At 42.9% G+C, this 25,066-nt stretch overlaps 1 protein-coding gene across 9 annotated transcripts in view; it reads right to left on the bottom strand.

Annotated features, from left to right (window-relative positions):
• Nucleotides 1-8,009: 8,009 nt before the first annotated feature.
• The window catches only part of RNF212 (ring finger protein 212), a 146,593-nt gene continuing 129,536 nt past the window's right edge, over nt 8,010-25,066 (bottom strand). For 8 of the 9 annotated variants that reach the window (XM_073568796.1, XM_073568798.1, XM_073568799.1 and 5 more), the window contains 2 exons: nt 15,059-15,095; nt 8,010-8,774 (listed from right to left, as the gene is read on the bottom strand). In XM_073568796.1, coding sequence (XP_073424897.1) covers nt 8,579-8,774; nt 15,059-15,095 — 233 coding nt within the window. In that variant the 3' untranslated portion in view covers nt 8,010-8,578. The remainder of the gene's footprint in view (nt 8,775-15,058; nt 15,096-25,066) is intronic. The other variant, XM_073568797.1, reaches the window with a different exon arrangement.

The raw sequence follows: 25,066 nt of genomic DNA, 5'->3' as shown, positions 1-25,066 counted from the left end.
TTTTTGCATCAGTGCCTTTTTCGAAAGTTGTAAAAAAGTATTAAAAAGGGCGGGGGTGGAGTGGATAAATAACTCTAGCCAGAAGTGTTACATATAAAGATGCACCAAATTTATCAAATATCGACAAACACATTGATTATTTTGGCACAAATACAGAATTGGAATTTTTTGGTTATTGCAACTTCCCAAAACAATGCACTAAAAAGATCTCAATATGCCATATATAGCCAAAAATTGTACCAATAAACACTGCAGTTGCTGCACAAAAAGAAGCCCTCATGTAGCACCGCTGGTATAAAAGTAAATTAGTTATGTCTCAGAAAATGGCAATCCAAACATAATAAAAATAATTCTATACGTTTTGTATTGCCATAATCGCACTGAACCAAATAATCATATTGCCAGGTCATTTTTACTGCTCAATAAACCACGTAGAAACAAGATGCAATGGCCGAGTTGTGGGGCCTTTTTTTTTTTTTTTTTTTTACATCTCACTGGATTTTTTCTTTTACATTATGTGCTGACATTAATGGTGTCATTCAAAACTACAAATTGTAGCACAAAAATACAAAAAGCAAGCTCTCAATGTGGGTACGATGATGAAAAAATAATAAATATATCGCTTTTGAAAGGAGAGAAAAAAAACAGGCACAATATAAAAAATGATCTGGTCCTGAAGAGGTTAATTTTTTAAGCCTAAAGAGGCTGACCTTTCAAAATGTGTTAATGGTAGCAATGACTCTGTAGCAAACGGCGAATGGTCTCCTGATTAGATAGGAGTATGGTGCAGGGCTGTGGAGTCGGAGCTCATTTTGGTGGAGTCGGTATAAAATGGACCGACTCCTAAAATATATAATAAATTGGGTACAGTAGTTCAATGCAGAATGTGCTGATTATTTTTTCATAGGAATTTGGGAAAGTTATGAAATGTCCTATAAATGGCTGTTCTATTCCTGATCTAAGACTACATTAACACACAGCGTTTTTGCTGCGTTTTTTGTGGATACGTATTTCAGTTGCAAAAGCCGATCAGATTTTTTAAAAACCGCATCACCTGAAAGGTTTTTAAGCTCATAGATAATGTTTTCAATATCAAAAGCAGATTAGAAATCTGCTCTATCTACTGTATGTATATATCCATTTATCCATATCTGTCTGTCTATATCTTATCTGTACCAAAAATATGAATGAAAGCCGGGTAGCACACAGACTGACACTTCCTGCCAGGCAAAGGAGGAGGAAAGAGCGTCTCAAACATCATTAACAAGATATTTTGTAAGTGACAAAGTTACTGTAACAATGACAGCAGATATGTCTAACAGACAGCTCCTCCAGCTTGTTGTGAAGGACGGTGTACCATTATCATTATTTGCACGACCAGCTTTTACAGCTCTTAATAGAGAAATGGCCGCACACTTGGTGTTTCTCTGGAAAGAGAAAGTATTAGAAAATTAGTGATTGAAGAAGCCCTTAAACAAAAGGAAGATCTGAAAAAGACTCTCAAAAGACGCTTCATGTTTCTTAAAATGGATGCCTGCACACGTCACAGAGTGAACTATTTTGCCATCAATGTTCGATATGTTTGTGACAACAAAAATTGTTACCAACACGCTGGCAGTAAAAGATACTAAAGCTCATCACAGCAGCCAGTTTCTCCAGGCCTTAGTGGAAAAAGTTCTGCAAGATTACGAACTCAAAAAAGAACAGAAAAAGAACAGGTTCTTGCTATTGTAACGGACAATGCTTCAAACATGATAAGTACAATTACACTGATGAATGAGAGTAATGAACAACAGCTAGAGGAACATTTAGGATTCAGTATGTTTGAGATGGAAGGCCACAGTGCTGTTCATGTAACTGAGGAACAAACAGATATTACTACAGAAGAACAGCAAAATTATACTGTAGAAATAGATGATCTTGTTGAAGCTGCTTCAAAACACTTTCCTATTCATCACATGCGCTACAGCTGGCAATAAGAGAGAGTCTGCTAGAGGGACATGCTGGAAATCTGATTGGAAAAGTGAGGAAATTGGTTATTGCTGCCAGAACCCCTAAAATTGATTCCATCTTGAAGAGACGTGCTGAAAAAGGGCAATTGTTGATCAACTAAAACCGTTTCTTATAGATATGGCGAACCCTCAGGTAACCCTAAATGAAGGTCAATGGACACAGGTGGCTGAAAAGAAGGAATTGCTTAATCACCCATTTACTGTGACTAAAAAATTACAAGCTGAGGATTTAACTCCTGGCATTTTCATGAGGGAGTGGAAGAACTTGCTATTTTGCTGTTTAATCGCAGATGGCATTTCTGCTTCAATGAAACGGAGAGAGAGACAGCTATTGGAAAATAAAATTTTTCTGGCAGCTGTTTATGTGGACCCAAGTCATCGTATATTGCTTGATGATCAACAGCTTACTAAAGGAAAAGAAGCTCTGACTGAGGTAGCAGTTAGGAAGAGTGGCCTACAGGAGGACTGCCAGGCGCAAGAGGACTTGGATCCTGACAGTGCTACTGCTGCTATATCTTCATCCTCATCAGATGAGGAGTTTGACTTTGACAAGTATTTGGATGACATGGAGCAGGCAAAGCGTTGCTGCAAGGAAAAAGATTTCACTCCGTCTCCTATAGCAAGCAAATTGACCATATTTCAGCAAAATGTTTCACTTGCTCTCAAAGAAAAAGAAAAATTCAACCATTCATCAAAACTGACTGTGCATAAGGCAATTCCTTTATACCCGGAAATTTAGAGATGTTGCCCATGTGGTTACGGCTTTGCCTCCAACTCAAGATACTGTAGAGAGGTTGTTCTCTGGCCTTAACATTATTAGGTCAGATTTGAGGTCATCTATGAAGGAGGATTTGATGGAGGCAATTTTATTTCTTAGAACAAATTCATAGACTGCACAAATGTTATTTAGTATGTTTTTGTTGAAAACTGTTTTTTGCCACTTACATAGTTTATTACATAGTGTGTGTGTGTGTGTATATATATATGTATGTGTATATATATATATATATATATATACATATATATATATATATATATATATATATACATACACTCACTGGCCACTTTATTAGGTACACCTGTCCAACTGTGTGTTAAGACTTAATTTCTAATCAGCCAATCACATGGCGGCAACTCAGTGCATTTAGGCATGTAGACATGGTCAAGACAATCTCCTGCAGTTCAAACCGAGCATCAGTATGGGGAAGAAAGGTGATTTGAGTGCCTTTGAACGTGGCATGATTGTTGGTGCCAGAAGGGCTGGTCTGAGAATTTCAGAAACTGCTGATCTACTGGGATTTTCACGCACAACCATCTCTAGGGTTTACAGAGAATGGTCCGAAAAAGAAAAAAAATCCAGTGAGCGGCAGTTCTGTGGCCGGAAATGCCTTGTTGATGCCAGAGGTCAGAGGAGAATGGGCAGACTGGTTCGAGCTGATAGAAAGGCAACAGTGACTCAAATTGCCACCCGTTACAACCAAGGTAGGCAGAAGAGCATCTCTGAACGCACAGTGCGTCGAACTTTGAGGCAGATGGGCTACAGCAGCAGAAGACCACACCGGGTACCACTCCTCTCAGCTAAGAACAGGAAACTGAGGCTACAATTTGCACAAACTCATCGAAATTGGACAGTAGAAGATTGGAAAAACGTTGCCTGGTCTGATGAGTCTCGATTTCTGCTGCGACATTCGGATGGTAGGGTCAGAATTTGGCGTAAACAACATGAAAGCATGGATCCATCCTGCCTTGTATCAACGGTTCAGGCTGGTGGTGGTGGTGTCATGGTGTGGGGAATTTTTTCTTGGCACTCTTTGGGCCCCTTGGTACCAATTGAGCATCGTTGCAACGCCACAGCCTACCTGAGTATTGTTGCTGACCATGTCCATCCCTTTATGACCACAATGTACCCAACATCTGATGGCTACTTTCAGCAGGATAATGCGCCATGTCATAAAGCTCGAATCATCTCAGATTGGTTTCTTGAACATGACAATGAGTTCACTGTACTCAAATGGCCTCCTCAGTCACCAGATCTCAATCCAATAGAGCATCTTTGGGATGTGGTGGAACGGGAGATTCGCATCAGGGATGTGCAGCCGACAAATCTGCGCCAACTGTGTGATGCCATCATGTCAATATGGTCCAAAATCTCTGAGGAATGCTTCCAGCACCTTGTTGAATCTCTGCCACGAAGAATTGAGGCAGTTCTGAAGGCAAAAGGGGGTCCAACCCCTTACTAGCATGGTGTACCTAATAAAGTGGCCAGTGAGTGTGTGTATATATATATATATATATATATATATATACATACTGTATATATATGTAATCGATATTACATAGTGTATTACATATTTACAATTTATTACAGTTTTTTGTGTTCTAAAGTTGTATTCCAATAAATATTAGGTTCTATCTAAATATCTTGATTATTGTATCATAAAAATGATTTAATGTCTGATGTTCACATTGTACTACAATAAATTTTTCACTTAAATATAAGCAATATATGTGGGAGGTGGAGTCGGTGTAAGGGAAATTGAGGAGTCGGAGTCGCAGGTTTGGCTTACCGACTCCACAGCCCTGGTATGGTAGGCATCTGCTCACAAATAGCTGCAAAACCCTTTCCTTGATGATAATTGCAGTATATGCCTGTCAGTCCACAAGTAATCGACCATGTAGATTGCCACACTCACTAGCATGAGTTGGTTCACTTGTTTCCCTGCTGCTGTGTTGGTTAGTCATATCCAGTGTCGCAATCAATTACACACTGTCAGCCTCATCCCCTGCCTGTGCCAGCTCAACATCCACCTGCTGCTGCTCCCTATCCACATCCTGCTGCATGTGACATTGTCCTTTAGTGTCACCCAATCGGCTCAAGGAGGCAATGGACATGATATAATCAGTCACCACTTTATGCTGTTCATACAGTCTCTCCAAACTATGCAACACTGAATTAAATCATGTTACAGGGCCACAAATCGAGCAATGCTCAGGCAGACTATTCTGTTTTTGAAAATCCTGAAAACCGTGCTTCGCCACATAAGAATTGCTGACATGTCTAGGCACTCTCCGGGCCATGGGCAGCACCTTCTTCCAGCAGCTATAGTTCAATAAAAATGTGCATGATCAAACTTAGAATGAGCACCATGCAGGGAGCATGCGTTACTTTGTCCAAAAGTAGAACAGCCACAATGATCTGGGCATTTCCACATACTACTATATACAGTTATAGATGATGGATAGCCATCCAGACCGACATTTGCTACTTAATGCAGAGGAGCAACTCATCTGCTGTATGGCTTTTGTTATGGTTGGCATAGCGTAAGCTTAGAAGAACAAAAAGACTGGATGAAACGTTCTGTCCTAATGCTGATGGGGACGGGAGAAGTCCAAAATAAGCTATATGTAACCACCAATAGTTGTAATCACAATTCTCTATCTGGGAGAAATCAAATAAGGAAGGAGATTACCACTTATAAAACTTAACCTGTAATTGATATATCATAAAGAGCCATGCTCAAAACCACAGCTGATAAAAAACTAACAAAACCTACAGGGCCCTGTAGGTTTGGATTTCTTTTTCCCTTAATAATAACGATCTTCATTTAAAAACTGCATTACTTGTGTTATCTTTGTCTAATATTTAAATTTGTTTTGCGATCTGATTTTAAGCTTGACAAACTTGCAAAAGAATAGGAAATCAGGAAGGGGCAAACACTTTTTCACACAACTGTATCTATATTTTGAGCATGGTCCAGAATTATGTAAAGTCCTCAATACGACGACCGATAAAACAGATTTAAAAAAATGAAGAGATCTCACTAATATATCCACACTAAGGTATGGATGTCAAATCCAGGAGGCAGAAACTTGGTCGGGGGAAAAGCTATAGTTGCACTAATGTCCCCTTTCATGTCCCATGTGTTAGCTTCTGTCCTAACAAGACGAGATCCCCAATCATCCCTTCTGCTTAAAAGCAAAATTGCCCCCTTCTTTTCACTTCGTTATATTTCACGTGTTTTTATGCCACTTCGTAATTAGCCTGCCAATCATTTCTTTTGAAAGTCTGGCTACCTGGTGTTGACATGCTGCTTTGAAAAAGTTTTTTATGCCCCCATTCAAGTTGTCAATGATGGGTCACACCCTCATTGTGGGGTCAAACCTGTGACCCTCAACTTTTACCTCTGGGGAAGCATTCCACCATGCTCATTGGACCATCTTACTGACTGCGCGCCTTTCTCTCCGGGCTCACTAAGCTCTCTGGGAAAGTATAACATGTTAATCATATCATGCTACTGCTACACGCCCCCTTGGGCGTTACCATTCTGGGCCCATTTTGATTGACACTGTGCAGGAATATCGCAGTCACGCCTCTCAGCCAGTGTCATACCTATTAAGTGAGCGTCACTCAATAGAGATGAGTCACAGCCACGCCTCGCTCACGCCCCCTTACATCACGTTATTCATTACATATCTCTGTCTCTTGTGCTGTGGTGATGTGTCTTCGTGGAGACTCAGGAACACCCAGCCCCTTAGTTGTGACATTGGACTCCAGTATAGGTTTAAATGCTGCCATGTGTACAGCCTCCTGCTATACCCCCCCAGAGGATTTTAGGCACTCCAGATGCTTCTTTCATGTCCCTTTGCCAATGCACGGCTCTGCTTTGTAGCCATTTATTCTTACTTGCGCCAAATCCCCCCTTGGTCGTATACACTCCGGTCGGGAGCAGGAAAGCCAGAGACGGAAGACAGTCAAACAGGTCAGAGGACAAGCCAAGTCAAATACCAAGAGGTCACAACACAGAGAGCGAGTACCACGAAGAGCGAAGTCACAGGGGAAAACAGGAATGGGACCTAGGTAAATGGGCAGAGGACAAATCAGGGTATAACGGGGTCAGCTGCTCAAGCCAGAGACAGGAACTATAACTGAGGCTGCTTGCAGGTAACAGCGGACTGAAATAGCCAGACAGATACCAAAACGAGGCAGGGAAGATTAACCCCGCATGACCATCCCGGGGAAAGAATAATCAGAAACCCCAGACTGGATCATGACAGAAAGATCCCAAGCTGACCACATAACAAACACATCGGACCCTGGAGGATCGTTTGGACAAACATCGGGTTTGCGCTTTATCATCAACATCAATATCATCTAATAACATCACCTCCTTGTCACCCCGATTTCGTTACCAGCTGCCTACACACCAGCATCATCATCCCTGACATTTGTCTCATCTCCCAAGCCCCCACCCTCTTGATTCCCACATATAGATTATGCCTGACTCTTAAGTGCCACTTTACTAGCGCCCACCACATCTGCCAGTGCCACTAAAACTATCACAACTGAAATAGTTTTAGTCATTTTCTCCACCTCCAAGATCCATTTCATCCAAGGTCAAACGCAGACTATTTTCATCCAATTAACTAGTAGAGATTGTTGTAAAATATCTTCCTTAGCACCTTGAATGCTGTAATTTAGAGAACTAGGGGTCATAAGAGAGAAATATTAATGACAAAACCGAAAGACTGCAATTGAAAAGATTAACTGTTACAGCAGCAGTATAAGAAGATGAATGTACAGAACAATAAGGTAAACTGACACTGTCACTGTCAGAGGTAACATCATTATGCTGTGACTGAGATGATTGAGGTGGCCTATAATCCATGAAATTCTCTGCTTTCTTTCCCACTAATACACTTGCTGGAGCTAAATAAAGTATTTAATTATGTGATCTGTGTTTGGTAGCACTATTTGTTGGATGGCTGGGATCAGTTGTGGTGCTGCTGCTCTTACTTATAGTTCCCACGTTTTTCGGCCAAATGCCGTGGCATGGGCTTTTGTATTACACCATCCATTGCCAATACCTCTTTTTCTTTTACCAGACATTTTCATTGAACTTGAATTAACTTTTGTTTTTATCAACCACAATTTTCCCCTTCCCAAAACAGAGCGACCAAAAAATGCTAGGTAAAAGCCCCCCCAAAAAAACAGCGGCAAAAGGCATATTTTGTTTTTATGTCTAGTTTGTAATATTCATAAGAAAGGTACACAATGTAAAATCTCAATGTACACGAAAAGTCATTATAAATTAATTACATATTGAAAAAAAAACATACAAAGACTTGACTTCTTATTCCTTGTAGTGCATAATGCTTTTTTGGCAAATATATAACATCTGCTGCACATACCTTGCTGGAAGCAGCAGGTGTCATAATCAGGCCCCATTTACATAGTCAGTGTTCTGCAGCGATTGGATGAAAATATGCAGAGCAGTGACATCATGTTTCTGACACCAATCAGTTCTGTGCAGCGTAAACCAAAAGTTTTAGAGCACGGATGTCAGAAAAGGAGCTGGGTATGATAACTACTGCTACTAGTCTTGCAATGTACAGCTATTATAAATGTGGCACACAGGCAATTTACAGTGTAGGGAAATCTCATTGGATCTGTTTTAACTCATTTATAATTACAGGGTCACCAAATTATTGATATGTAAAACAGTATTGAGTAGCTTATATTACTCACTTCTCAAAAGAAACAAAAACATGAATATTTATATTACTTTTTAATGACGACGCTGCAGAATGTTGGCGATAGTAATGGGCTGCCTGACACTGGATGTCTGTGAAGATAAAGGTGACTGAGATGATATCTGTGGGGATCTCTGACTAGACAGGTTCCAGATACTTTCATGGCTTGCTGGTGGCACAGACTGTGAAAGCGGGTGGAAAATATTGTGCTGTGAAGATCCAACATTTGATCTGTATAGAAAAAAGTAAGTAATGGTAAGTAATACCTACTGTAAGTGATCAATTAGAAATGTAGAAAAGGCAGCAAAGAAAAAACATCTAGATCTGGATATTTAACCATAAATGTAGGAAATATGTCTCAATTTACAGAAGCATCTCACAAAATTAGAATAACATCAAAAAGTTATTTTATTTCAGTTCTTCAATCCTAAAAGTGAATCTCCTATATTATATAGGGTCATTACAGACAGAATGATCTATTCCAAGTGTTTATTTCTGTTAATGTTGATAATTATGGCTTACAGCCAATGAAAACCCAAAAGTCATTATCTCAGTAAATTAGAATACTTTATAACACCAACTTCAAAAATGATTTTAAAATCTGAAATGTTGGCCTACTGGAATGTATGTTCAGTAAATGCACTCAATACTTGGTCGGGGCTCCTTTTGCATCAATTCCAAATATCATTAAAACAGTATATATTTATTGAACATTAAATTGTTACAAATACCACCATATAATGGATTAACCAGGTAATTTAGGAAACCATAAGAAATAAATATCAAAGATAAATGTCAAAAAGCAGGTTCAGGTAAATGATGGCTTCAAGTGTCCTGACACACATAAATACATACAAAGTAAAGTGCTCAGTGCTAATAGACACAAGGGAAACGGTATGGCAAACATAGGTATATTCCACGATTCATCAATAAGTGCACACATCTATCACTGGGACCTATGTCTATCCACACCTACAAGTGTGTACCCATCTTATGTTGTTTCTAGACACGCACCACACCGCCACCGACGCGCCTTTCGCTTCCCTTTTTCAAGGTGCGGTGCAAAGCAATCTGGGCCTCTATAACACCTCAGCAGTGCCACAGGCTGATCGCCTCCATGCCACGTCGCATTGATGCAGTAATTGATTCACAAGTATTCAAGTATTGAGTGCATTTACTGAAGATACATTTCAGTAGGCCAACATTTCAGATTTTAAAATAATTTTTTAAACCTGGTGTTATAAAGTATTCTAATTACTGCGATAATGCCTTTTGGGTTTTCATTGGCTGTAAGCCACAATCATCAACATTAACAGAAATAAACACCTGAAATAGATCACTGTAATGACCCTATATCATATAGGAGTTTCACTTTTTGTATTGAAAAACTGAATTAAAATTAACTTTTTGATTACATTACAATTTTTTTGAGAAGCACCTGTACATATGCAACTACATCTAGCTATCTACCGTATATATATATATATATATATATATATATAACATTTTAGGCAGGTGTGGAAAAAATAAAGCAAAGTAAGAATGCATACAAAAGTAGAAGTGTTAATAGTTTGTTTTTATCAATTAATAAAACAAAAAGTGAATGAATAAAAAAGAAATCTTAAATCAATATATGGTTTGATCACCTTTTTCCTTCAAACCAGCATCAATTCTTCTAGATACACTCGTACACAGTTTTTGAAGGAACTCGGCATGGAAGTTGTTCCAAACATCTTGGAGAACTAACTAAAGATCGGTGGATGTAGGTTTGCGCAAATCCTTCTGTCTCCTCATGTAATCCCAGAAAGACTTGGTGATGTTGAGATCAGGGCTCTGTGGGAGACATATCACTTCCAGGACTCCTTGTTTTTCTTTACATTGAAGATAGTTCTTAAAGGGAATCTGTCAGTAGGTTTTTGCTATGTAATATGAGGACAGCATGAGGTAGGGGTTGAAACACTGAACTCAAGAATGTAACACATGTCTTGCTTTGTGCTGTTGTTTACTTAGAATGAAATATTAAGCACCTGGTGATTGGCATTGCTGAGACTATCAGGTACATTGGCAATTGTACAACTTCAGCCCCTCCTGTTATAAGCAGCTCAAAGTCTATAGCTATGCACAATAATAGTCTAATTCACCGCACACTCAAATGGGTTTCATGCGAATAAGTGTCCATTTTATTATGCATAAAATATGTGGGAGCCAAACAAGAATATATAGCATAAAGTAGAAGCGATATATTATATCGCTTCTACTTTATGCTATATATTCTTGTTTGGCTCCCACATATTTTATGCATAATAAAATGGACACTTATTCGCATGAAACCCATTTGAGTGTGCGGTGAATTAGACTATTACTGGGATTAGGACCTATTGGTCCATTACACCTGCACCTCGTTATTAGACTAGAGTGCACGCTAACCTCCCAGTTTACGTTTTTTATAGCTATGCACATACACACCAACTGGTGTGGGCGTGGCTGACATATTCCCTTTAATGACATTGACTGTACGTTTGGGTTTGTTGTCCAGCTGTTAAATAAATTTTGAGCCAATCAGAGGCCTCCCTGATGTTGCTTGATGGATAAATAGTTGTCTGTATTTCTCAGCATTGAGGACACCTTTGATCTTGACCAAATCTCCATTGCCAACAAGTGGCTAAAAATTTGCAAGGTCCCTCCACCATGCTTCACTGATGCCTACTGATACTCATTATTGTACAGCTATCCAATCATTTAACAAATCAACTACCTTCTGTTACAGCCAAATATATAAAATTTTGTGTCATCAGTCCAGAGCACCTACTGATAATTTTATGCACCTGTTATATATTTTCATGTATAGTTGAAGCCAGTGCAAAGAAACAAATAATCTGCACTGCTGAACCACTACACTGTCTACCCCCTCATGGTGATCACAAATGCTCTAGGCTCGTATGCCCGGACCTATAGGTGCTCATCCAGAAAAAAACATCCAAGGTCCACGCACAAAAGAAGAAAGGGATGGCACTCACCGTCCTGTAAAACCCATGCTTTATTGGCATATTAAAATCTTCAGCAGGGGAGCAGTGTGTGGTATACAAGGACGACGGCCGTTTCGCGCTGGCTGCGCTTCCACGGGTCCTGCTCAATGTATAGTTGAGATGCTTGGACTGATTTCCATGTCAAAAGTATGGCTTTTTGGCTGCCATTCTTCCCTGAAGACAACTTCTGTCCAGACTTCTCCAAACAGCATATGGGTTCAGTTAAGAAAGTTTAAGATGAAATTATATCTCCAAGAGCTAAAGTTAAAGATGACACATTTCCTTTGTTTCTATGGTAAAAAAATATTGTCATATTTTACATTTTAAAAATTACAAAAAAGACAAAGGGCCGATGCAAACGTTTGGGCACCCTTGGAGATTTGTGTGCTCAGATAACTTTGACCAAGATTTCAGACCTTAATTAGCCTGTTAGAGTTATGGCTTGTTCACTACTATCGTTAAGAAAGGCCAGGTGATACAAATTTCCCAGGTTAAAAACCTAGCCTCCTTTAATTTTGTGGCAAAAAAACAACAGCAATGGGTACTTCTAAGCAGCTGCCTAGCACTCTGAAAATGAAAATGGCAGAGGCCCCCAAAGCAGGAGAAGGCTATAAGAAGATAGCAAAGCTTTTCCAGGTTTACTTTGAAATGTAATTAGGAAATGGCAGGTAAAAGGAACCGTGAACTGCAAAGATCTTCAGAAAGAATAAGCAGACTCTGGAGTTGTGGTACTTTGTTCTACTGTTCAGAGACACCTGCGCAAATATGGCCTTCATGGAGGAGTCATCAGAAGAAAATCTCTCCTGCATCTTCACCATAAAATTCAGCGTCAGAAGTATACAAGAGTAAATCTAAACAAGCCTGGTGCATTTTGGAAAAAAGTCCTGTGGACCGATGAGGTTTATGTAGAACTCTGGCCATAATGATCAAGAGATATGTGTGGAGAAAAAAGGGCACAATTTCAGGAAAAGAACATCTTGCCAACCATTAAGCACGATGGTGGATCAATCATGCTTTGATGTTGCGTTGCAGTCAATAGTACAGTGATCTTCAAGGGGAATTTCATGGGTAGAGAGAAGAATGGATTCAATGAAATTTCAACGAATTCTTGATGCAAACATAACACCATCTTTGAAAAAAGATGAAGCTGAAAATAGGATGGCTTCTACAAATAGATAATGATCCTAAGCACACATCAAAATCCACAATAGACTAAAACAAAAGGCGGAAACTAAAGGTATTACAATGGCACTCACAGTCCCCTGATCTGGACAAGATTGAAAACCTTTGGCTCGACCTCAAAATAGCAGTGCAAGCAACATGACCAGAACTGTAAGAATTTTCCAAGGAAGAATTAATAAAAATCCCTCAAACAAGAATTGAAAGACTTTTGGCCGGCTACAAAAAGCATTTAAAGGCTGTGATACTTGCAAAAGGGGATGCTACTAGGAACTAACCATGCAGGGTGCCCAGACATTTACTTTGGCCCATTTTCCTTTTTGTCATTTTTAAAATGTAAAAAATGTGTTTTGTTTGCCTAAAATACAAATCAAATGTGTCATCTTCAAGTTTAGCCCTTTTAGAGATCATATCAATTTCAACTAGATTAACTATTCACAATAACAGTAAATGTTCATGTTTCAGTTAATGACTATGCATCAACTTGCATATAGAAACGATAATCATCACAACTTGTTATGGATACCATATTTTTCGGATTATAAGACACTCCAGATTATAAGACGCACCCTAAATTTTGAGGAGAAAAATACGAATTTTTTTTTTTAAATAAAATGGTGGTGCTTCTTGTAATCCATGCGTCTTATTGCTTACCGGGGGTGGTGGCTGTGGTGAAGCTGGTTCCCAGGGATGTTGCTGGAAAAGGCAAGAATGGAGCGTTGCTACAGGCTGGGATGAGGGTGTGTTCCGATGTGGGGTGTGCCACTACCGGTGTCCGGTGCTCCTCCTGCGCTGTGTCCGATACTGCTGTGGGGGGCTCTGTTGACATTTTGTGAAAGCCCAGAGCCCCTGGCAGTTCCATACATGGTTTCCTGTGCGATGGACTCCAAGAAAATGACCGCCTGGGAGCGACACATGCGCAGATGGAGATCTCGGCACCAAGATCTCTGGAGATGAGATCTCGCACTGAGATCTCATCTCCCGAGATCTTGGTGCCGTGATCTCCATCTGCGTATGCGCCGCTCCCTGGCAGCCATTTTCCCGCAGTCCACCGATAGGAAATCATGGATGGAACTGCCAGGGGCTCTAGCCTTTCACAAAATGTCAGCAGAGCCCCCCACAGCAGTGCCGGACACAACGCAGCAGCAGCACATCGGACACCGGGCAGAAGGAGTACATCGGACACAGCGCAGCAGCAGCATCGGACACTCGCAGCAGCAGCACTGGACACCCACAGCGGTGCCCCGATACAGTATATCCGCATTGTAAGACACACCCCAATTTCCTCCCCAAATTTGAGGGAAAAAAGTGAGTCTTATAATCCGAAAAATACGGTAATTAGATACTCGTACACTTAACTATAATACTGCAAAATCTGTCTTTGTGCAAGTGTACCCGAAAAAAAGTACTCTGTTTTGAAGGCAAAAGGTGGTCATACCATATATTAGCTCGATTTAGATTTATTTTTGTTTACTTTGCATTTTGTTAATTGTTAAAAATACACTATTAACACTTTTATTTTTTAAAGCATTCTCACTTTCCAGCATTTTTGTCACACCTTCCTAAAACTTTTGCACAGCATCTTTAAAATATCTATTTAATAATAAATTTAAATATTCTTCAAGATATCTGAAATATCTTTATTTATCCTGCATAGTAAACCCACCCCAAAAATAGAAATACAAAAATGGCAGAATTCTATTTTTTTTATTTCTCCTACAAAAAATGTAATAAAAAGTGATGAAAGTCGTACACAAGTGTGTACCCAAAAAATGGTACAAGTGAAAATCACAGTTTTTCCTGTAAAAAAAAATATGCCCTCACACAACTCTGTTATGGGTCACAGAACATGATTAGCAAAATAAAAATTAAAAAGTGTTTTGTTTTATTTTTAAAAGCAAAAACACTAAAACATAAAAAAATAAACGTGGTATTGTCATTTTCAAATCAAACTTAAGAAAATTAAATAGCATATCGATTATATTGAATGGTCTGGCAAAACAAAAAATATCCAGAATTTCTGTTTTGTTCTCTCAACCAGCAAAAAAGTGGAATAAAACTGATTAAAAAAAATGGATGCAAAATAAATGTATTTGTTTTAAACCTTTCTTAAAACAGCAATAACCTGTCTAAAATATGTAACTTTTTATGACTTATATGCAGAGATGTAGTCAAATATTTTCCACTTCATGCTAAAAGGTTAACCACGCTCCTAATTCTCATCAAACATGACCTAAATATAACCCTCAACACAGAGCGAACTGAGCCGGAGATATTCTACCCTGCTTTCCAACCAAATAAACAAATTACCTTAAGGATCCACCTGTATTACAGGTTCTATAAGGACCTGCAAAATGAAAGTTTGTGATTGATATTTAGGGAAAAGATGCGGCTGAGAGACAGAAAATACTGCACATTAGAATTCTCATAAACTGTTAGTTAACAAGTTAATTGATAGGAGCACTTAAAGGGAGTCTGACAGGTAATTTCTATGTAGTATACTAATAGTGTCCTGAAATAGGGCTTGGGTAGCACTTTCGGGATACGTAATCTTTATTTCTGTATGTGGCCCCATGGTCTTGCCGTAAGTCCTGACAAATTTATTAAAAAAAAGTGAAAACAGAAAGTCAGCTCACCTGGTAGGCAGATTTCCTAAAGTCCAGAACTCGCACGGATGAAGGCTGAGCAGCCTGTACAGAAACAGTGGAAAACAGGTGAAATCCAGCGAGAGACTGTGTCTTAGCAATAAAATATAGTTTTTAATGAGCCATTTAAAAAGGTAACATCACCTTTAGTGCTCCACCAAAACTAGCATTACACATAACAGCATCGTACACACAATGCAGTGTTAGGACCAGCGGGTTTTGACTTTCGTCTTAATCAACTTTTTGCTATTTTTGGTGGAGCACTATTGGTGATGTTACCTTTCTAAATGGCTCATTAAAAGCTATATTTTATTGCTAAGACACAATCTCTCGCTGGATTTCACCTGTTTTCCACTGACAAATTTATTGTCTTGCTCCGGCAAGTCAGGCATACGTAAAATGACACATGAATATTCACTCCTTCCCCGCCCATAATTCCGTCCACCCCTATACACCAGCGTTAGTGATTAGTCAAGCGTATATATGCTTAATGAATATTCACCCAGCCCATAATCCTGCCCACCCCTCCCGGCATGCGTCACTGATTTAGTCAGACTGCTATATGTCCGAGGATCACATCTCAATCCTCGGACTGGCCGTCTGCTCTCCTGACATGAGCGTGAAAGCATGTATTTCTTTAGAGCTGTCACTCTTAGGTCAGGAAATCAGACGGCCAGTCCGAGGATTGTGATGTGATCCTCAGACATAAGGCAGTCTGACTCAATCAGTGACGTCGCCGCAGAGGGGTGGGCGAGATTATGGGCGGGGAAAGGGGGTGAATATTCATTTATCATTTATATATTCTTGACTTGCCAGCATGAGACAATATATTGTCAGGGTTTAAAGCAAGACAATGGGGCCACGTAGAGAAATCAAAGTTACATATCCTGAAAGGGTTGCACAAGCCCTATTTCAGGATACTATTAGTATACTCCATAAAAATTACCTGACAGATTCCATTTAATGATGCTGAGCTCCACAGCTATAGAAATGAGTAGAGTTGAGCGACTTGGTTTTTTAGGGTCGAGTTTCGTTTCGTGAAACCCGACTTTTCCAAAAGTCGGGTCGAGCAAGATCGGCCGATTATAGGGAAAAGTCAGGGTCGTCCCGAAACATGAAACCCAATGTAAGTCAATGGGGAATAAAAGTCGGCAGTGAGAGGAGGACAGGAAACACACCTACAGTGCTCATTTGAATGCCAAAAGCATCAATTCTTCTTACTTAAGCTTGTCAACCTTAATTAACTTCATAATACAAGTTACGCACTGAAAAATGGGGGTTATTTGGCTAAAGTTGTGGGGGGGTAGGGCTGGCTCCAGGTTTTCATGTGCCCTGGGCGAAAGAGCGCCCCTTTAACACATACCACAACTCATCATGCTCCGATACGGCAGAGAAATAGCGGTATAGTACAATGAAAAATACTTCACTTTTTACATCTCATGACGAGACCCATCTATTTCTCCATACAGAATCATTGGTCCCATATAATGTTTGAAACAGTATATGATGAGCTCAACATAATGCTACAGTATATGTTGGTCCCCATGGATGAAGCTCCACTGTCTTATGGGCCCAAATAATGCTCCAAACATAATGGGCCCCATTTCTAATGCTCTAGTGTATAATGGGCCCTGTAAATGCTGCTCCAGTGTCTGATGTCCACCTTTGGAATGTTCCAGTGTATGGTGGGCCCCATCTATCATTCTCCAGAGTATAGTGCTCCCCAAAAATTGCTGTCCCAACATTGAAAACAATCAAATAAGTCTCCTCGCTAGGGAATCCCTGTACTAGTCTGGACTCCTCGTCGTCCCCATCCTCCATCTCACTGCACAGTATTTCAACCTTGCAAGTGCTGTGATCCTGAGCAAGCAGGGGGGGCCCACTCGTTGGCGACGGCACTGGCACAGGGCCCCTGATAGTACGGTGGTGTGTCTGATGGCGGGTGGGCCGAACCTGCACTTTCATCTGCAGCTTCCTCTTTGTCACCGTGTAAGATGGAACTGTATATGGGAAGGGTAACCTGAGTTTCATCAGGGTCAGATTCAGGCCGTGTAGCGTGCGAGGGGAATGTAGTGGTCTGGGTCAATGTACCAGCAGATTCATCGAGCAGTGGCTGGGTATCAGTGCACTTGTGTCGCCCCCAGGAGTACGGTCGCCACAGTGGCATTACCTTCCTCCTAGGGAGTGTGATGTCATGCTTGGGAGCAACGTAGGATCTCTCTAGCAGGTTAACTGATTGGGCGGTGTTATTCCCACGAGTCATGACCCTCCAAACAGCGTTCATGAAGGCAAAGTGTTTGTTTTACTTGGGCAGTATGGTTGCAAAGCTGAACCTTAAAGGAATGTCCAGAAGGGCACCACCAGGAGTGGAGCCTACGGTTAAATTCGACTCCACCTGGGAAACCTCAACCATGCCAGCTACAGAACAGATGCACACATTGCAAGCTTAATTCCGTTAAAGAACGAGACTCCGTCATGCCCCGCGGTCCGAGTCCGGCTTACTAGAGGGACACGTGAGGCTCTGGCACATGAGATTGGCCAATAACTGGTGTGTCATGCCCTTACATGTCCGTGGCTGCATGTGCGCTACACTGAAAAGGCCAGCGTTTGTCGCTTACAGGTGCAGATAACCCGCTGAACAACGTTAGTGATGGGGATCACTGATTACAATTATTACCCGCGAACGATGATTTCCCAGTAAGTGCAGGTCAACCGCAGTTCCGGAATTAGGCCTAACAGTCATTCCTGAAAAAATGAAAAACTTACGTGTGCAAACCACAGGTGCTGTAGCTTGCTTAACAGCTCGCCAGCCGTTCTCACGCCCAGTATGGATTACACGTGATTGCACAAAGGTGAGAAAGGGTACCGTATCCCCGGATAACATGTATGGATAGCGTACACATTCAAAATATATGTCTATACATCAGGAGGCAGGCTCAGACGGTGTTAGGCCCAGTATGGATTGCACGTGATTGCACAAAGGTGAGAAAGGGTACCGTATCCCCGGATAACATGTATGGATAGCGTACACATTCAAAATATATGTCTATACATCAGGAGGCAGGCTCAGACGGTGTTAGGCACAGTATGGCTTGCACGTGATTGCACAAAGGTGAGAAAGGGTACCGTATCCCCGGATAACATGTATGGATAGCGTACACATTCAAAATATATGTCTATACAGCAGGAGGCAGGCTGAGACGGTGTTAGGCCCAGTATGGATTGCACGTGATTGCACAAAGGTGAGAAAGGGTACCGTATCCCCGGATAACATGTATGGATAGCGTACACATTCAAAATATATGTCTATACATCAGGAGGCAGGCTCAGACGGTGTTAGGCCCAGTATGGATTGCACGTGATTGCACAAAGGTGAGAAAGGGTACCGTATCCCCGGATAACATGTATGGATAGCGTACACATTCAAAATATATGTCTATACATCAGGAGGCAGGCTCAGACGGTCTTAGGCCCAGTATGGATTTGACGGCCCAGACTACACAGCGGAGGAGCAGGGAGAGGTAAAGATTGCAAATGCTGGGGCCCTGCCCAAGCAAGGGGGGCCCACTCGTGGGCGTCGGTACTGGCACTGGGCCCCTCATAGTACGGCGGTGTGTCTGACGGCGGGTGTGCACCACCACCGTCAGAGACACTTGATTGCACTATGAGGGACCCTGTGCCAGTGCCCGCGCCCAAGAGTTGGCCTACCCACCTGTCCAGGGCAACGGCACTCGCACGGTGTCATGCGCTAGGTGGTGACCCCGGCCATGGGGGGGGAGGCAGCACAGTTAGGGAGTTTTAGAAAGTGGCATATGTTGATGTTGGACATTCAGCTGATGCAAAAGGTGAAATAGGTCAAGTCCCAGGAAGAGGTGGACCAAAGCAAGCCATTTTTCTGTCACCCTATGTGTCATCAGGGGAAGGTGGGACAAAATCCTTGGAAACCCATGCATGGTTCATTTTAATGAAGGTTAGATCATCCACATTTTGGGTTGACAGACGGGTCCTTTTTTCTGTCAGGATTGATCCAGCTGCACTGAAGACTCTTTCCGATAGCACACTTGCAGCTGGGCAAGCGAGCTCCTGTAAGGCATATTGTGCCAATTCAGGCCAGGTGTCCAGTTTAGCGGCCCAATAGTCAAAGGGGAATGACCTGTGTGGGAGAACATCGATATGGGAGGAAAAGTAGTTTGTAACCATAGTTGACAACTGCTGTCTCCTGTCACTTTCCATCTATGCAGTATTACCAGTTGGGTGAGCGGTACTTGAAAAATCAGTCCACAACATTGTCATGAAACCCCTGTCTCCAACGCCACTTCTGCTGTGTGCACCATGAACACCTCTGCCAAGCTGCACCCGGCCCGTACGGCTCGTGTGAGAACCATCACCGCTGCTGTGTGCTGGGAATGCCTCAAGCAACCGATTTACCAGAGTTGCTTGTTTATTAGCCAATATTAGGTCAAGGTTCTCCTGTGGCATGATGTTTTGTAATTTGCCTTTATAGCGTGGATCCAGGATGCTGGCCAACCAGTAGTCGTCATCGTTCATCATTTTGGCAATGCGGGGTTCCCTTTTTAGGATCTGCAAGGCATAATCTGACATGTGGGCCAATGTTCCCGGTGTCAATGATGCACTGCGAGTGCTGGTTAGAGGAGCACTTTCTGGCAAATCCACATCCCTCCAGTCACGCACAAACACTGTACCAGACCTTGCCACGCCAACATTTTCACTTGCCCCACGAGATGCATCCTCCTCCCCTAAGTAATCATCCCCATCATCATCCTCCTCCTCCTTTTCTTCCTCCACCTCGTCCAGGAGAGGTCCCTGAGCAGACAATGGCTGAATGTCATCAAGGATTCCCTCCTCCTCTTCCTCCTCATCAACATTGGCTGCAGACGCCTGCTCCTTAAGGTGCGTCAAAGTTTGCATGAGTCGTCTGCGCTTACCAGCCGTGTGCATTCCTCAAAACACTGAAGGACTTTACAGAGGTCTTTCAGCTTTGACCACTGCACACCTGTCAACTCCATGTCTGCTCTCAAAGTGCCTGGCCGTGTATCCTCCCACAAACGCATTATGGCCTGCCTCTGCTCGCACAGCCGCTCCACCATGTGCAGGGTGGAGTTCCACCTTGTTGCAATGTCGATAATGAGGCGGTGGTTGGGAAGGTGGAGCAATCGCTGCAGCTTCTGCATACGAACGGAGTGTACAGGCGACCGGCGGATGTGCGCGCACAGTCTTCGCACCTTCTGGAGCAGGGCTGTTAACTCTGGATAATTTTTGAGGAAGCACTGCACCACCAGGTTCAAGGTGTGAGCCAAGCAAGGTATGTGGCTGAGTTTTGAAAGGGTTATGGCTGCCACAAAATTACGGCCGTTATCACTAACTACCTTGCCTGCCTCAAGATGTACACTGCCCAGCCATGACTCAGTTTGTCGCTTCAAGTACTCGGCCAGCACCTCGGCGGTGTGTCTGTCGCCCAAACACATCATCTGCAACACAGCCTGCTGACGCTTTCCACTAGCTGCTCGATAGGGGGACACCTCGTGTGCAACAGTGGCAGCTGCAGATGGAGTGCTCGTACGACTGCGCTCTGTGGACGAGCTTTCGCTTCTGGAGGAGGAGGAGGAGGGTGGAACGCCTACAGCCAACTGTTTCCTATACCGTGGGCTAGGCAGCACTGTCCCACCACCGCTGTCCCCTGTGGACCCTGCATCCACCACATTAACCCAGTGCGAAGTGATGGACACGTAATGGCCCTGGCCATGCCGACTGGACCATGCATCAGTTGTGAGGTGCACCTTTCCACTCACTGACTGCTTGAGTGCATGGACAATGCGGTCTTTTACATGATGGTGGAGGGCTGAGATGGCTTTGCGAGAGAAGAAGTGGCGACTGGGTAGGTCATAGCGTGGTACTGCATAGGCCATGAGTTCGCGGAAAGCTACGCTTTCCACCAACCGATAGGGCATCATCTCAAACGAGATTAGTTTGGCAATGTGGGCGTTCAAACCCAGTGTACGCGGATGAGAGACTGAGTACTTTCTTGACCTACTCATAGTGTCTGGGAGGGTGAGCTGGACTTGAGAGCTGCATATGGTGGAAGTAGCGGTGGACAGGGCGGACTGAGAGAGGGTTGATGATGGTGATGGAGTTGGTGTTCTTTCTGATGGCCTAGATTCAGTATTTCGTTGATATAACAGTGGGATTCCCTGACTGCTGTGGCCTTGCAACGACACCTCAACATTTGCTGCTGTGCTAACCGGTGGGCTTACAGGGGGGGAAACAATGTAGCGTTGCTGACTACCTTCTTTGTGATCAGTTGCACATGTGGCACTTGAGGTTTGGTGTTGTGTCCACGCTTGCAAGTGCATGCTGGTTAAATGTCTAAGCATGCAACTGGTATTCAAATTTTTCAGATTTTTCCCTCGGCTAAAGGTCTTTGCGCACTTCTTACAGATAACCTTGGCCTGATCATGAGGATTTTATTCAAAAAAGTGCCACACTGCACTCTTCCTACTTTGGCAGACATTTTGCGGCCTAGCACGCTGTGATCTTTTGACCCTCTGGACAAGCTGTCCAGCAACTCTTTTGATTTTTGGAACCTGTCTTTGGAGTGCTCCGGGCCTGCCAGATAACAGCTGTTGCGATGTCGATGTCTGCTGTGGATGCTCCTCATCTGAGCTATTGGAAGCAGCACCCTCTTCCCCCAATGGATGCCAATCTGGGTCAACAACTGGGTCATCCATCAACTCCTCTTCATTGTCATGTGCACCTTCCTCTGTGTCACCGTGTATGGTGGTATAGTGTGCGGGAAGGGGCACCTGAGTCTCATCAGGGTCAGAATCTGGCTCTGTACACTGCGAGGACAATGTAGTGCTCTGAGTGAATGTACCAGCAGAATCATCTATCAGCGGCTGTGCATCAGTGCACTCCATGTCAGATTCATCTTGGCCTGGGTAATTCACCATTTCACTTGATAATCCAGGCATGGTATGTGAAAACAGCTCCATGAAGTAATCAGTAGTATGGCCTGCGTCATCCTTCAATCTTAGTTGGGGTGAAGGACACAAGGAAAGGTGTGGTTCATGAACATGAGCCTCCAATGACGACTCAGTGCTTTTATTTTTTACAACTTCAGAAGAGGAGGCGATAGAGCTGGAAGCTGAGTCAGCAATGTAAGACAAAACTTTTTCCTGAAGCTCTGGCTTTAAAAGCGGTTTGCCAACTCCTAGAAAACTAAGCCTTCGAGGCCTTGTGGAGCCAGACGATGACGCAGGCTCAACACCTCCTGCATTCGGTCCTATTTTGCTTTTGCCACTACCATCAGATCCACCACCAACACCATCATTACCAGCTGCCAACCCCCGCCCAATTCCACGGCCTCTTCCACCAGCCTTCCTCATTTTTGGTAGAAATGTAGACAAAATCCAACAAACTATATAGTAATGTAAAACAAGGTACAAGGTGTCTATAGGACAGGGGAGATTTTGAATTTCTGCAGACACTTGTGGACACTGGACACTTTTGGATTGTGTGAGGCCCACTGAATATCAGAGCGCTATGTCACAGGCTCGATGGCACAGGTGTGAAAAAAGTGACTACAGGATAAGGGAGATTTTGAATTTCTGCACACACTAGTGGACACTGGACACTTTTGGATTGTGTGAGGTCCACTGAATATCAGAGCGCTATGTCACAGGCTCGATGGCACAGGTGTGAAAAAAGTGACTACAGGATAAGGGAGATTTTGAATTTCTGCACACACTAGTGGACACTGGACACTTTTGGATTGTGTGAGGCCCACTGAATATCAGAGCGCTATGTCACAGGCTCGATGGCACAGGTGTGAAAAATGTCACTAGAGGATAACGGAGATTTTGAATTTCTGCACACACCAGTGGACACTGGACACTTTTGGATTGTGTGAGGCCCACTGAATATCAGAGCGCTATGTCACAGGCTCGATGGCACAGGTGTGAAAAAAGTGACAACAGGATAAGGGAGATTTTGAATTTCTGCACACACTAGTGGACACTGGACACTTTTGGATTGTGTGAGGCCCACTGAATATCAGAGCGCTATGTCACAGGCTCGATGGCACAGGTGTGAAAAAAGTGACTACAGGATAAGGGAGATTTTGAATTTCTGCACACACTAGTGGACACTGGACACTTTTGGATTGTGTGAGGCCCACTGAATATCAGAGCGCTATGTCACAGGCTCGATGGCACAGGTGTGAAAAAAGTGACTACAGGATAAGGGAGATTTTGAATTTCTGCACATACTAGTGGACACTGGACACTTTTGGATTGTGTGAGGCCCACTGAATATCAGAGCGCTATGTCACAGGCTCGATGGCACAGGTGTGAAAAAAGTGACTACAGGATAAGGGAGATTTTGAATTTCTGCACACACTAGTGGACACTGGACACTTTTGGATTGTGTGAGGCCCACTGAATATCAGAGCGCTATGTCACAGGCAGAAATTGGCTAGTGTATCACAAACTACAAGGTGTATGTAGAATTGGGCAGAATAGGAATCTCCCTAGAGTGTAGGTCTGTAAGAACGGAACAAGTCCTCCACTTATCCTTCCCCAGTGACACACAGATAGCTTCACTGTGGCTGTGATAACAGCCGTTACACGGTACTGTGTGAGGAGCGTACACCGCTGTATGGTGTGAAAAAATGCACGCTCAGTACCTCAGCAGGACAAAAAAAAAAAATTGGGATTGCTTTTAAAAAAGCAGTTTGCAGAGCAGTGGGTAAACAGCAATGCAGCTGTCAGGAAGCCTTAGAAGGCAGCCTAACAACCAACACCGCTGATCCACCACAATATAGCCTCCCCTTGCACTGCACACACAGTGACTGGTGTGTTGTACAGGCAAAATCGCTAGCAGCAGAAGCAGTTTTTTTTTCTTCTTCCCTGCCTAACGCTCTCCCTACAGTATCAGCAACCTCTCCCTATGCTAAGATCGGCAGAAGTAAGATGGCGGTCGGCGTGCACGCCCTTTTATAACCCCTGTGACGCCCACCAAAGCAAGCCAATCACTTGCATGCCCTTCTGAAAGATGGTGGTGACCCCTGCCTATGTCATCACGTTGCCCACAGTGTCCGTGGATTCTGATTGGCTGAAAAAGAGCGCAAAACAAACTTTTGAAACGCGACTTTGGCGCGTAAGTCGCCGACCTCGTGGCCGACCTCATCCTAGGGTCGGGTTTCGTTTCATGAAACCCGACTTTGCCAAAAGTCGGCGACTTTTGAAATTTTTCGACCCGTTTCGCTCAACTCTAGAAATGAGTATTACTGAGTAAAAAACAAAATAAATCCCAACAGTACTATAAGGGAGTTTTGCTTACCCCACACACAGCTTTCCCTGTGTCAGTGTGTGCACAGATAACACTGTCAATCATTTTGTGTGGGTGGGGGAATCAGGACTTTCTCTCGGACTGCTGTTTCCTGTTTATTTGGAAATCATACTTCAAATCATATTAACCACGGGTGGGGAATCTCAGGTCCTTAGACATTTTCTCTCACCCCAGGCCAGTGCGCTAGCCAGTAGCTGCATTTTGTCGGCGGCTGACCCTTTAATTACGGTTTACTCTGTGAGCACGCACATGCAGCATTCACTACAGGACGCTGAGGCGCTTTCAATAGACGATTACATTGGTTAGG

Source organism: Dendrobates tinctorius, unplaced genomic scaffold, assembly GCF_039654945.1.
Source record: "Dendrobates tinctorius isolate UK_male_01 unplaced genomic scaffold, ASM3965494v1 ptg000022l, whole genome shotgun sequence".
In the NCBI taxonomy this organism is placed as follows: domain Eukaryota; kingdom Metazoa; phylum Chordata; class Amphibia; order Anura; family Dendrobatidae; genus Dendrobates; species Dendrobates tinctorius.
This window is presented reverse-complemented; position numbering and strand designations above follow the sequence as displayed.